The 14,891-nt window shown below is 41.5% G+C and overlaps 2 protein-coding genes across 3 annotated transcripts in view; one reads left to right on the top strand and one right to left on the bottom strand.

The window, feature by feature from the left end:
* The window catches only part of MTREX (Mtr4 exosome RNA helicase), a 119,354-nt gene extending 106,604 nt beyond the window's left edge, over positions 1-12,750 (top strand). Inside the window, exons 26-27 of the mRNA XM_089688082.1 lie at positions 5,298-5,402; positions 12,486-12,750. Of these exons, the coding sequence (XP_089544208.1) occupies positions 5,298-5,402; positions 12,486-12,538 (158 nt within the window). The 3' untranslated portion in view covers positions 12,539-12,750. The remainder of the gene's footprint in view (positions 1-5,297; positions 5,403-12,485) is intronic.
* Positions 12,620-14,891, bottom strand: part of PLPP1 (phospholipid phosphatase 1) — a 138,045-nt gene continuing 135,773 nt past the window's right edge. For both annotated transcript variants that reach the window (XM_089688081.1, XM_089688080.1), the window contains exon 6: positions 12,620-13,470. In XM_089688081.1, the coding sequence (XP_089544207.1) occupies positions 13,342-13,470 (129 nt within the window). In that variant the 3' untranslated portion in view covers positions 12,620-13,341. The remainder of the gene's footprint in view (positions 13,471-14,891) is intronic.

Raw genomic sequence — 14,891 nt, 5'->3', positions numbered from 1 at the left:
CATCACCACCCACAAGTAGTACAGTGTCACCATGGTGACACTATACTGCTAGGGTGACAGTATGTAAAAAAAATAAAATCAAAATGTTTAAAAAATATTATTTTTGGTTATAATGTAATTTGGGTTGGTTTTTTTTACAAAAAATTTAACGGAATAAATTTTGGCCAAGATTTATGATGAAATACTATTTATATGCAACATTTTATAAGAAAAACACTTTTTTTCAAAATGTTTGGACATTTTAATTTACATAGCAAAAAAAATAAAAATCCCAGTGGTGAATAAATACCACCAAAATAAAGCTTTATCTGTCTCAAAAAAATTCTAAAAGATTCATATGGGTACAGTGTTGCATGACCGCGCAATTGTCATTCAAAGTGTGATAGCGCTGAAAGCTGAAAATTGGCCTGGACAGGAATGGGGTAAAAGTGTCAGGACTGGAAGTGGTTAATATAGACAAGAGATTCAGAATCAAAATGCAGCAAAATGGAGAGGCAACAGCCATGAAAACAGCATTTCTGAGTTCACTGATGGACACAGCTGCTCTTCATTCTTAACTATAGTATTTCAGGAGTATTATTATTATTATACAGTATTTATATAGCGCCAAAGGGTATGCTCAGCGCTGTACAGTAGCAAGGGGGACAGAACATGAGACAATACAGTAACAAAACAATACACGAGGGGTTCGAGGGCCCTGCTCTTTTGAGCTTACAATCTAGGAGACTTCATTCCCTGCTGGGACCTATAGCCCGTTTTTCCTTTTTCTTTTTTCCTGGGAGCCTTACGGACACAATCCGCTGGATCGGTAAGTAGATGCCTCCTCCCCAGACGTGGTGTTGGGCGTGGGTACTCTCTGGGGTGGTCGGTCATGAAGGGTCCCCTCCACCCACCCTTAAAACCTTACTGGTGGTCTGCACGCTCTACCCCATATGGAGAGAGGGGGCATCAACTTACCGATCCAGCGGTTCGTGCAGGTAAGGCAGTGAAAAAGGGAAAGGCAAAAAGGGTATGAAACCACAGGTCCCAGCAGGTAACCAGGTCCGTACTCCTAAAACACTGATCAAGAATGAAGAGCAGCTGTGTCCATCAAGGTATTCAGAGAAAGGGATTTTTTTTTTTTTTACAAAGAGTAAAAAAAAAATCCCATTTTTTTCATAAGATTGAGATTACCCTAATGCTGCTTATACATATGGCATTTTCAACCAGCTTCAGATTGCAGGGTTAGTGCAGCCCACTGTCCAAAGAGCTAAATGATTACAACAGTATGTTTCGTGTTGTCTTGATCTTTTCTTTCTTACAGTCAAGTGGTGCTTCAAATTGCCATGTGCAACCATTAATTACAAAAAGCGACCTGTGATTTATTTTTTCCAGCATCTGAAAACTGAGCAGATGTAAACTATAGGAATAAAGTTGTTTACACTTGCCTCCTGTGTGTAAGCTGTGTGCTCTGTCAGCCTAGTGTAGTGGAGAGGTGGCTGCTGGGATACGTTTCAGGGTGCCTTGACCTGGAATTCATATTCGCTACTTTGCAGCTACTTGGATATATTTAGACATTTCAGCAATTTTTTATCCTATATCTGATTTAATACATACATTTCCTTTTTTACAAAATGTAGCATATCCGCTTTTCCCATGATCAGAAGACTGTGCTCCTTCATTGATTTTCCTGCTAAGTGTTTTCCGGTACATGAACAGCTCCCTCTGCCAGAGGCGGTCATTGATCTTCAGTTGTCAGGAGGCAGCGGCAGTGTTTTTCTTTGGCCCGTGTGGTGCTACGGGGCAGGACGTCCTTCTGCAGTAATGACTTTTACAGTTGAAATCTGAAGTAAACAAGTCCACTTTTGAAAAATGTCAGGTTCTCCAATTCTCATCTGTTTTCCCCACTCTAGAAAACAGGCTGTTTGCTCATAAAGTCACTATAATAATTCTGTACATTTCCAGGATTGTTTCGTGGCATCCTCTTTCTGATCCAGAAGTCTTTCAGGCACAAAGCCATATAACATTTCCAGACCTTGAACAGCCATTTGCCACCAATGCTGTCTGTGCAGTGTTCAAGTCTTTCATCCCCCAGTGTATTCCTCCCACACATAGGGACCAGCTGAATTTTGATCAATGTATGGACAGATTGATTGTACCCAAGTCGATCCATCTATTGACTTGGGTACAACCAGCCTTTTTTTTTTAATATGCATTTACCGCCGGTGTCTATAGCCCCTAGCAGTAATCACTGTGCTCTACTGGCCGGAAAAGCTCCCGTGCCTTAAGGGCTGCCTAATGCATTGTATAGGTGGGGAATTGGTACATTGTTTTTGCAAACATTCAAAAATTAACTCCGCACCTGTGCAGACCCTTAGGTCGTCCCTTTCAGCAGATGCATGGGGCAGCAGCACACAGGCATTGTGGTCCACCGCCATTAGAAGGAAACCTATACTGAGCAAAATATGAGACCACATTCTGAAAACGACTTTTAAGATAGGTGAGGACATTACTATTTCTGTAGACTGTGCAGCTACAGTTAGGTGCCCATTTATACCAGTTGGGTGGGTGCCCCTTCCTGTAGACACTGCTGACGTTTTAGTGTGAGAGGTCATGAGCAGCAACCTGGGCAAGGGGGTCCAAACATTTTCTCCCACAGTGGCTCTTTGTTGACTATGTCCACTACTTCTTTGGGACTGGCCTTGAATAAACCTGCAGATTAGGAAAGTAATTTCATGATCATTAAAGGATAAGTTAATCTTTTACAAAAATAAATAAATGCACACCTTTTTGCAGGTAAAAAAAATGTTACACTGCAGTCAGTAAGGCATTGCACCCACGATCAGCAGATCATCGGTGCAATGCCTGGATCCTGCAGAAACTTGGTAAGCTGTCTGCCCGCTCGTAGGGGCAGGCAGCTACTGAATGACAAGAAGAATTAACCATGACAGTGCTTGCCACAACCGTCGCAGTTCATTGCGAACTACAAACTGTTCGCATTCATTCACAGAAAACTATGAATGAATGACTTGGCCAGGGTGGGAGGGGAGGAGGCAGGAGCTGGAACACGTAACATGTTCCACCCTAAATAGGTGAACTTGGCCTCTCCTTTAAAAACTATTCTAAATACTTGTTGCAAGTTAGTTGTTTTTTTTTTTTTTAAGGCCACCATACACTGCTCAATTTTCTTTTTTCAACCCAACTGCTCAATTTAATTCAACTCAATTACTCTAGCTACGTCTTCAATAGCCGGCAGTATGCTGGCTATTGTACTCGGGCAGCCACGTGATCTCAATACACCTGCATTAAAGATACAAAACCCTGAAACTTGTTATTACAGAGGAGTATTCAGATCCTTCCCTGCCTTTTTTACTGCCTGGAGCTGGCCTTTTTCTGCACTGCCAGATACCTTTCCATGAGCTGCATGGGTTTAACCCCTGGTTCACATGCATGGTCATGTGGGCCGCGATTTGCGTGGGCACAAGAGCCCATTCATGTGAATGGACTCCTGTGCCCCAGGACGCGCAGGGAAGAAGTCCCTGCACTACTTGCTAAATTGCATCCCGCACGGGAACTGAGGTTCCCAGTATGGTTGTGATTTCCAGTGCGGGCGGCGTCCATTAGGATGAATGGCACCTGTCTGCGGGTCCCGCATTCCTCTGTGTGGGTGGTGCGGCTGCAGGTATTTGTGTGGGTCCCGCAGCGGTACCACCCCCACAGATGTGAACCAAGCCTTAGGAATGGTGAGATCACTCTGAAGCCTGATGAAGTGTCGGGAATAGGGTGGTGAAGGGGGCTCCTACCGTGTGATGCACATTTAGTTACCCCCTCTGTCTACTCTGCTTGGGTGTTCAGAGTTCACTGCACTGAAAACAGTGACTTTATCTGATAGGATACAGTCAGGCACTGTTGAATGGTCATTTTCTACCCAACTCTCTTGATATTTAAATTGACTTTTATTTGCAGAGCCACCCACGGGTTGAATTTGGCCAATTCCATTTCAAAAGGTGCAATGCTTGAAAGCAACCCTGGTGTGGGATTAGGATGCTTAATACCCAAAATGCTAGTCAACTGGCTTTTTTGTGATTAAGAAGCTTCAGTAGTTCTGTGCAGTAGTGTATTTAGGTTTTGTCCTACAGTGGGACTCTCCATACATCATCAAGCAGCCTGCAACCTCTCTCAAATCCCACCTGGTCCCCATGCTACATCTGTGCCTTCTTTTGTCCCTTCTTCTGGAGGGCATTGCTGCCCCCCTGAAAAATGCCGCCCTAGGTAAATGCCTTATGGTAAATACGCCCCTGGTTCTATGTAGTTTTTATGGTTCAGTAGCTCGAAGTATTGAAGCCAGTAGCTGAGCATAACAGCCATGCAGATAGGATTTTCAGGTCAGTGATGGCACCCATTTGTTTGTTTTTTGTTTTTGTTTTGACTGCGTTAGCTTACATAAGGTAAATCAATCAGACCTTGATTTTGTCTGGGTGGTCTATTATCCCTTGGTTATCCCTTGGTTGTCAAAGCTGCAGTAGTTGGGTGTAGTTATGTTATCTGTAAAGCTCTGCCTGATGGACTGTCCCTATACATTGTCCTACGTCTTCCCTGAAAGACAGCCACGTGTGCCATGCTCTTGCCTGGAGCGGGTCACTCTTATATGAACATTGTTCTGGTTATGGTGGTCAATTACATGGGAGCTTTTCTTTCTGTGTAAATATTTATAAGATGAAGTGGGAGTTCTGATTAGCAATCTTGGAAAAATGATGGCTTTTGAATTGCCGTAGTGCTTTGTGGTTGTCCTGTGTGTGGTTTTTCTGAGGGTGGATGTCGGCTGTGATTAAATCCACATTCTGTCCAGTCTCTTTGTTTCTGGTCACTTTATACTGTATATCTTGGCAGTCTCAGAATGAGCCGTTCTTTTTTGGTTTTGTTTTGCATATGTGCTTGTATAGACAATTCATATGTGATCTAGGTAGCTGTGTCCCCTCTGATATTTAAAGGCTGGTATATACTGTATGCTCTGTAGGGTAGGCTGTACATCTGTTATGTCACCTGATGTGCTTGCTTGCAGTGCAATGATGACATAAAATGGCTGTTCTCCATATACCCCTTTTATCCTTCTATACAGCTTAAAGTGGGCCAAGCTTCAGATATATTTTTCATGCATGCTTAAAAAAAAATGTGTAACACCTCCAGGCATTTATCCCTCACAGATATCTCCTCTATGTCTACATCTAAATGTGTGTCATTGTATACCTTCTTAACAGAGTGACATCTGACAACGGTAATAAAGTTTACACTTTACCTTTTTTTCTTTTTTTTTTTAGGTAGTATTATTCGTTGCATGAGGCGTCTCGAAGAACTGTTGCGTCAGATGTGTCAGGCAGCAAAAGCCATAGGGAACACTGAACTAGAGAACAAGTTTGCAGAAGGTGGGTGTATGTGGATGATTGTATCCTGTGCCAGACAGGACAATGGACCCATTCGTGTGCGGACTGATGTTATATAGTAATGAGTATTGAGGAGTTTTCTATATAACTTACAGTGGGTATAGAAAAGAATCACCCCGCTTTAAAATCACATTTTGTTGCTTTGCAGCCTGAAATGAAGACAGTCACATATTTTGTTTTATCCAGCTGTATTTAGTCAGTGCAACTTATAACATCCAAGTGAAAGATATAACACCAACATGTCACAAAACAGAATCACTGCGTTGGAAAAAGGATCATGCCCCCCCCAAAACTATTTATTACAGGTACTTGTATAGCGCCGGCAATTTTATGCAGCGCTTTACATATATATTGTACATTCACGTCAGTCCCTAACCCTCAAGGGGCGTACAATCTAAGGTCCTTAATTTACATTTATACATACACATACTATGGGCTAATTTAGACAGGAGCCAGTTAACCTACCAGCATGTCTTTGGAGTGTGGGAGGAGTCGGGAGTACCCCCGCAGGCACAGGGAGATCTGAAAGGGTGTACAATCACAGGAACTTTGAAAAGGTTCCTGTGCTACTTTTGATGCGACTTAGTTCCAGAGAGTGTAAATGGAGCCTTACCTGTAAAATCTCTCTTGCCTGTTCCTTATTGTTTACTACAAAACTGAGGCTTATGTGAGCTGGAGGGGGTTATGCCTGGGTGTGGATTCCAGACTATTTTTTGGGCAGTGTCCATTCACCTGAAGGTAGCAGCACAACCCAAGTAATCATGCATATTAAGTCCTCCATCTCCTGTGATGTGCTCCAAGATGAGGATTTCACAGGTAAACCAAAAAGTTCCATTATACAGCCTCATACAGTTACTTGGATGTTTCCCAAAAAGTTCACTCACAACAGACACCTGAGACATGAACTTGCATATAATCATTGGTGAGCGATACAGTGCTCAACATAAATGAGTCCACCCCTTTTTTGAAAAGTAAGATTTTAATCAATTTTTCAACGGAGACGAGAACAATTTTCAAAATTTAGACAAAACTGAGTTTTTTATAGAACATTTGTTTTAGCTCATTAGTAAGGTTAATCATTTAACTTGATTACAAAATCTTCAGGTTTACTCAAATTAGTTGATATAAAATATTAGATGCAGTAGTTTTGTTGTGGGGTGTATTCATTTTTGCATGACCTCCATGATTTGTAAGGACAGCACCAAGTCTTCTAGGCATGGAATGAACAAATTGGTGACATATTGCAATGTCTTTTTCCATTCTTCAATAACAACCTCTTTTAGAGCCTAGATACTGGATGGAGGGTGATGCTCAACTTGTGTCTCCAGAATTACCCATAGGTGTTCAGATCAGGAGACATACTTGGCCACTGAATCACTTTCACCCTGTTCTTCAGAAATGCAATAGTGGCCTTAAATGTATGTTTTGGACCATTGTCATGTTGGAAAAGTGCACGATGACCAAGGGCACGGAGTGATGGTAGCATCTTCTCTTTCAATATAGAGCAGTACATCTGTGAATTCATGATACCATCAATGAAATGCAGCTCCTCAACACCAGCAGCACTCATGCAACCCCACAGAAGGACACTGCTACCACCACGTTTCACTGTAGGCACCATGCATTTCTTTGTACTCCTCACCTTTTGCGACTCCATACAGTTTTGAAGCCATCAGTTCCAAAAACATTTATCTTGGTCTCGTCACTCCAGAGTACAGAGTCCTAGTAGTTGTCTTCTTTTTCAGCATGAGCCCTGGCAAATGCTAGGCAGGCTTTTTTGTACATGGGCTTTAGGAGACGTTTCTTTCGTGGACGACTCCCATGCATGCCATTCCTCTGCAGTGTATGGCATATTGTGTCACAGGAAATAATCACCCCAGTTTTTAGGTTTCTACTTCTAACTGCAGTGAACTTTCATGGCAATTTTCTTCAACTCTTCTCATCAGAAGACACTCATGTCAAGGTGTTAACTTCCGTGGACAGCCTGGATGTCTCCTTGAGATGGTTGCAGTTCCATCTCAAATTTTTGTATCACTTTTGCTACAGTAGTATTCTGACTGATAAGTAACGTTTTGCTGATCTTCTTGTAGCCTTCACCTTTGTTGTGTAAAGAAATTATTTTCTTTCTCAGGCCTTGTGACATTTCTCTTCCATGTGGTGCCATTGCTGACTGCATGAAATGGGAAGGGGGTTTGTTTAACCACTTGCTGACCGCAGCTAGCTGAATGACCGCTTCACTGCAGCTGGCCAATTCTGGGAGGGTGTCATATGATGTCCTCCCAGAAAGCGCCTTCCCGTGTGCCCTTGGGGGGCTTGCACCCGGCGATCTCCGTGATTGCTGTGTGTTACGGACACAGCTGATCACGTGCCGTGGTGAAAGGCCAATCACAGCAGCCTTTTACTGTGTGATCAGTGGTGTTCAATGACACCGCAGATCACCGGTACATGCAGTTGCCGGTTATCGGCTGCACTTTCCTCACACTGTCACAGCGTGAGGAAAGTACTGCCAATAACTGGCAATTGTCAGAGGACGGATCGGTGCTGATGAACAGTGCCCAGCTGTGCCACCCACCTGTGCCTAGTAGTACCACCCATCAGTGTTGCATATCAGTGCTGCCTCTCCATGCTACCTCATCAAAGCCGCCTATCAGTGCAGCCTCATCAACGCACATCAGTGAAGGAGAAAAATTACCTGTTTGCAAAATTTTTTAATAGAAACAAAGAAACTTTTTAAAAAAAATGTTTGCTCTTTTGTTTATAGCACAACAATAAAACACCCAGCAAATGCCACCAAAAGAAAACTCTATTTGTGTGGAAAAAATTTCATATGGGTGCAGTGTTGCATGACTGCACAATTGTCATTCAAAGTGTGACCACTGAAAGCTGAAAATTGGCCTGGACAGGAAGGGGGTAAAAGTGCAGAGTAGGCAAGTGTTTAAGTAATGCCCTTTTATAATCCACTGTCTGGTGGACACATGTTTAATGAATAGACTCGCCTGTAGTTGAATTCTTGTTAATTAGGATTTTGTCAAAAATTTAGCTTTGCTCCTAAGACTTTCATTGGGGTGTATTCATTTTTGCAACATGGTCTTGAATGAATTTGTTAGGAAAAATACTTTTCTGTGTGCAAATTAACAAATCTTGTTTGCAATCAATGGCCTGCATTTGTGGGAGTATTGTGTAGTATAGTGTCCCATAGAAAATGTTGATTCTGAAAGGAAAGTAAAGGTTTTCTGACAACTCTGTTGGGGTGTACTCATTTATGCTGAGCTCTGTAAATGTCCTCCAGAAAGTTTGGGTATATTTCAGTGGGCAGAATGTCATAGCAGAGATTTGTGTTTGGTTCAGCACTTCCTCAATATACTTTATTCTGCTGAATGCCTTTCATTATTTATCTAAGCAGCAGGCCCAAGATAAGGGTCTCATCAAGCAGTAAGAACAAAGCATAGCTTCTGCCTAAACTCTGCATGATACATTTGACAGACTGTACCTTCACACAAGGGCTAGAATAACAGTGATGGCACCCACTGTGTCATCATCCACATTTTTGCTGCGCTCTCTATGTGACACAGCATGCATTTGTATTCATCAATGTAGTCTGTTGGTCCGGATTGATTTTACAATACATTGATATTAGTCTTACACACTTTATAATTGCACTGGCAATTTACGTAGCACTTTACATACTGTACATCAGTCTGGGCCTCTAATGAGCTTACAGTCTAAGGTGTCTATCTCACATGCATTATTCATGGTATACATCTGTTGAATCCTATCTGATACTGCAGTTTTATGGGCCAGCTCTCTGGGCACCGTGTGTTTTGAATGTCTTTTCCATAAAATTTTCTTGACAATTTTTTGGGGATGAGTAAGTAGGTCATTCCTCAACCCACCATTACTTGGGATTGGCATATTGAAAGTGATAACACATGACATGTGTTTTGCACACTTACTAAGACTGATTTAGACATGAGCCAATTTAACAATAGCAGTAGCCAAAGGATAATCACTCAAGCACAGGGAAAACGTGAATTCCAAGCCGATTCGTGTCCTGGGCAGCCAGCATTCAAACCAAGGACCTCAGTGCTGCAAGGCAGATGGGCTAACCACTGAACCACCTGTAAATGGACAACCTGCAGCTTCTAAAGAACTGCAGATATCATCATGCCTTGCAAGTTGTATCTTGGGTCCTCTATGTGGCTGTAGTTTTAGTTCCTCCTTTTATTGCTCAGTACAGGTTTGTCTCTTAATGGGCCTTGGGTAAGACATCTGTTGAAAATCTGCCATGGCAACCTTTTTGCAGAAATCTAAAAGTACCTACTCAACCTGTGTAATAGTGTATGTGTGTGAGCCTTGATGTCTGCCAATTGCACAGTGTAGTCCCAACAGCATCACTAGATTTGTCTGTGAGCTGTCAGAAGTCCTACTAATCACAGCTAAGCCTTTATTAACACTGGCAAAAATAAAAACAATCTCTTGATTTTACTGTCCAAGCAGACAAAATAGGTGGCAAAAAAAAAAAAATAGGTGTTTTTTTTACAAAGCCTTTCCTTGCAAGTCCTTTAAGGTTTTAAAGTGGTAGTTATCTATCGGTGTGGACTTATACCTACAGGAAAGCTTACCTGTAGGCACAATTAATCTAAACATGCACAATTAGGAGACATTTGCATTGGCAATAGCTGATAACATCACCTGTGCAGTAAAGCTTTGCATGGAGTTCCACACAGTATGCTGTGGAATACAGAGCACTGAGCTGTGACTCCCACGTGCAGGAGTGATGTCATCGTGTCCTGGCCTTTCAAATGGCCGGAGCCTGTGAACCAAGAAGGAAGACCAGGTGAAGATGGAAAACCTGGCAACGGTGACACCGCACCACTGCTTTGTTTCCAATGTAAATTTGTCATCTTGGTCTCATCACTCATGTTGCATATTAGCCCATTATGGCATACACCTGAAGGGGGGCCCAGATTTTTTTTTTCTCCCCAAGTTTACTACTGCTTTAATCCAGCTGTGATGTAGAAAGGAATTCATAACACATTGCTCTACTTTCTCTAACTTGTAATATGAGGGGATTTCTTCATAATAAAATCTCTTACCCATTCTGCTTGTCTTTAATGGCCCTTGGACACGGGGTGTCGAGCTGCCCCCTGTGTGCAAGGGGAGAGACAGTTGCAGTGTCCAGAAGACCTGTGTTCTAGACATTTGTCCCTGAATGCATGGTGCCCTAAACACAAGTACTCTGCTTTGGGTACTTCTGCTTTTCTCTAAATTACAAATTTAGTTTCTGAGCGTAATGTTTTTGCTGGACGATTACAGTTGCACCTATAGACACTAAAATATGTACAAAAAATGAAAATGGTTCGAGTGGCCTAACACCAAAGCAAAATAAAATTGCTCTGTAAAAAAAAAAAATTGTAATTGCTGGGTGTAGCCCAGACCTCACATCGGGTATTTTGTGTAGTTTCTAGAATATAATTAGCAGAGTTTTCAGACAGCTCCACCTTTTGTTCATGGCACAGAGGATGTTAATCCCTTTGACACCTTTTCAAAAAGTTGTCCATTAATTCCTGCCTAAAGCAGCAGATGCTGAAGTCCCTGCTATGAACTTGTTGGAAAGCATTAATAGAAAAGTTCTCATCTATACAATCAACCACTTCAATACCGAGCACGTTTACCCCACTTCCTGCCCAGGCCATTTTTCAGTTTTCAGCGCTGTTTCACTTTGAATAACAATTGCACGGTCATGCAACACTGTACCCATATGAAAATGTTATATTTTTTTTTTCACACACAGAGAGCTTTCTTTTGGTGGTATTTAATCACCACTGAGTTTATTAAATCTGAAACTTAAGAGTCCACGAACCAAGGTATATATATCTGACATTCTCATTTCTTGAGGGCCAAAAACACCAGGGTAGTACAAAATCCCCCCAAACCACCCATTTTTTTTTTTTAAAGTAAGCAGTTCAAGATATTTAGTAGGAGGCATGGTGAGTTTTTTGCAGGTTGTAATTTGTTTGATTTTTTTTTTTCTTTTAACATATTGTCTCCAGCCCAGTAGAGCGTTATTATATAACTGGTGAGGCAAAGATACTGGTGACAGTATATAAAAATAATTTAATTTGTATTTTTTTTTCAATGTTTTATTACATTATATATATTTTTTTTTTTTTGTACAACACACTGTGACCAAAGCAATACTCTTACCACAGTAACATTGAACTACTCTGGGCAAGTGATCAGGATTTTTTTTTTTTCTCAACACATTATGATTGCTAATACCAATGTATTTCATTGATATTTGCAATCATTGTTACTGAATGAAACCGATTCATTGTCTTTTGTTGTGATTTAGCTGTAATTGGGCAAAGCTCATCACGATACATATGGGCTGTGATTGGTCCTGTCTGTATTATGTGACTGCTTTGACTAGTCCCAGCTAACATAAAATTGTATACTATTAAATACTCATAAATTGTATAATTGGATGGCATTACAGGAAGCCATCCATTGTATACAATTAACGTGATCTGCTGTGATTGGTCACATGACACTGGCAACGGGCCTGTGTAGTGATATGTCATCGGCTGTGTCCCGTGGACAGATCGTGCCACTGTGCGGTTTCTTTTGACAGGATGTCATATGATGTCCTGCCTGGCTGTCAATCTGCCATAGGCCAGACAGGCAGGTGTTAAAGAATGTCTTCAAGTAAAATATAAAAACACTTTTTTTGTATTTTTCAAAAAGCGATGGATTAATTTCTCGTCTCAGCTGTTGGTTACCATGACAATGTTATTACCATACAAAAACTGTAAGTAAAAACTAGGTAGCCAGTAGGAGTGCTTTTCTGTAAAATGGATGGATGATGAGGTAATAGCAGTCTGAAATCCTCGCTTCTGCACAGTGTTGCCACTTTCCTTATGCCATTTAGCAGCCTGTAGCTTGACCCAAGACTGAGTAAATACAATATTTTTAGAAATGAATGTAAAGTATTTTTTATATATAGTTAATTTGGCTAGAGATGTATTTTTAAACATGTTGTTTTTTTTTTTCCCCCTCTCACAGGTATTACAAAGATCAAGAGGGATATCGTATTTGCTGCCAGCTTGTATTTGTAGCGGAGATGGATTCAGCGTCAGTTTCGAGCCAACAAAACCTTTGTTTTAAAGTTTGTAGAAATACACGATGGAAGTCAGATCTTGTTTATATAAACCGTTTTAATGTTTTGGTGTTACAGTTTGCAAAACCAAGCAATGTTCGTGCAGAGCAATATTACATGTTTGTACATACCATTACCACACTATTTTAATAAAAAAATGTACAATTTGAATACCACATTTCTGTATTGTATCTCTGGATAGTTGATAAAAGCATTAAACAAATTTATTTAAAATTTTAAAGCTATAACATATACATAAAAAGGTGTTCTTTATAACTATATACAAAGTGGGCATCTGACAGGTATAGCAGCAGCAGTCCATAGTATGAGTCTCCTATACACCGTGTACGGAGCCATTATGTATACTGCGCAGACATTCAAGAACCTCTCCAATGGAGGCATCTGGGAGGCCAGGCTGTGTTTTCATCAATGACTGCCAGCACAGTGTATAGGCAACAAATGCAGATTACATGCTTAAGTGCTAGAGTGCCATGCAGGGTCAGCGTCTCCAGCACTGAAGGCAAAGGACTAACCTACACAAGCAGATTTAGTCTCATCCTCGTAAGCCACTGAATCTCTTACCTGGTAGTTATTCTCGTTTCAGCACACAATCTGTGTGACAAAATGCCTGCTAATCAGTGGATTAAATCTCTCAGCTTGAAATTAAAACTGCCTGTGTTGTTTAGCCCTAAAAGGCTAGTTAAGTGAACGGAAATCGTGTCAATGCTTTGTAGTGAAAGCAGGATAATGGCAGAAGTGGCTTCATGGCTGGTGACTGCTTCCATAGTGGTTCCCGTTGGTTGACGTCTCATGCAGCGTGGTGTGTGAATCTTCTTCTTTGGGATTGAAGTTACTCCTCTTGTCTTTGAAAAAATCTGATACATACACAACCTGTACAATACAAGGCAAAATGTTGAAGGAAAACTACTAAATTGTCTTTTTAACAGAGTACATGTTGAGTTTTGTATCATGTTTGGCCAGAAGATATTTTATTATGATACACGATTTATATAGTGCCAACAGTTTGCACAGCGCTTTACAATATAAGGGAGACAGTACAATTACAATACATTTCAGTACAGAAGGAATAGGAGGGCCCTGTTTGTGGAGCTTACAATCTAAAGGAAGGGGGAGGTGATAGCTGCAGGGGATGATCTGGCAGAGGTGATTCAAGTACAATTCTTAGGTGGAGGTGGGGTAGGCTTCCCTGAAGAAGTGAGTTTTCAAAGATCGCCTAAAGGCAGACAGGGTGGGGGCTGACTGGACATGCTGTGGTAGGGAGTGCCAGAGGATGGAAGAGGCTCTGGAGAAGTCCTGGAGGTGAGTGTGGGAGGAGCGGGCGGTATCTGTGGATGAGGTTGGTGATGCAGCTAGGGGCAGTGTTGTGGGTGGCTTTGTAAGCTGTGGTTAGTATTTTGAATTTTATACGTTGGGTTAGTGCAGTGTTTCTCAACTCCAGTCCTCATGGACCCCCAACAGGTTATGTTTTCAGGATTTCCCTCAGATGAAACAGCTGTGGTAATTACTAAGGCAGTGAAACTGATCAAATCACCTGTGCAAAATAATGGAAATCCTGAAAACATGACCTGTTGAGGGTCCATGAGGATTGGAGTTGAGAAACACTGGGTTAGTGGAAGCCAGTGAAGAAATTGGCAGAGAGGGGCAGCAGTCGCTGATCGGTTGGTAAGGTGTATGAGTCTAGCAGCAGCAGCATTCAAAAATAGACTGAAGGGATAGCCTGTGTAACGGTAGACCAGTGAGGCGGGATATTTTAGATGTTAGCTGTACATTGTTACTGCTACCCATAAGTATGGCTCATGCACATTGTAGGTGGTCTCTCTGCAGCTTTACTAAGAGAGCGCCTGCATATGTAATAAACAATATAGCTTTCCCAACACAACTGTCTGCAGTGCCTGCATATGTAATAAACAAATAATGGCTGCCTAATCAGAACTTTGGAGCTGTGGATTTTTGGATGCCACCACCAGTACAGCAGGGATTTTTGAGGGTAATTGAACAGTGAAAGCTGGGCATTTGTGGGAAGCTACATCCTAGGTGTAATAATTGGGCCTCACCTTGCTGCCTTTTGATTGGTAGGCAAAATCTTTTTGCCCACAGCTTTCTCCAATAAATACAGAGATTTGCTTGTTGGCAAGAAATATGGGAAAAATGTTAATTGCCAGTCTCTGGCCTTAACTGACCCACTGAACAAACCTGTAGAATCAGTGCTGGGAGGGGACCAAACTGGAATATAAATTGATAAAATATAGTGGCTGGTCAGTATAAAATAAAGGAGGGTGGAATGGGGGATA

This window comes from Staurois parvus, unplaced genomic scaffold (assembly GCF_062004578.1).
Source record: "Staurois parvus isolate SC_StPar_1 unplaced genomic scaffold, SC_StPar_1.0 ptg000445l, whole genome shotgun sequence".
Lineage (NCBI taxonomy): Eukaryota > Metazoa > Chordata > Amphibia > Anura > Ranidae > Staurois > Staurois parvus.
Note: the sequence above shows the minus strand (reverse complement) of the source record. Positions and strands in the feature narration are given on the sequence as shown.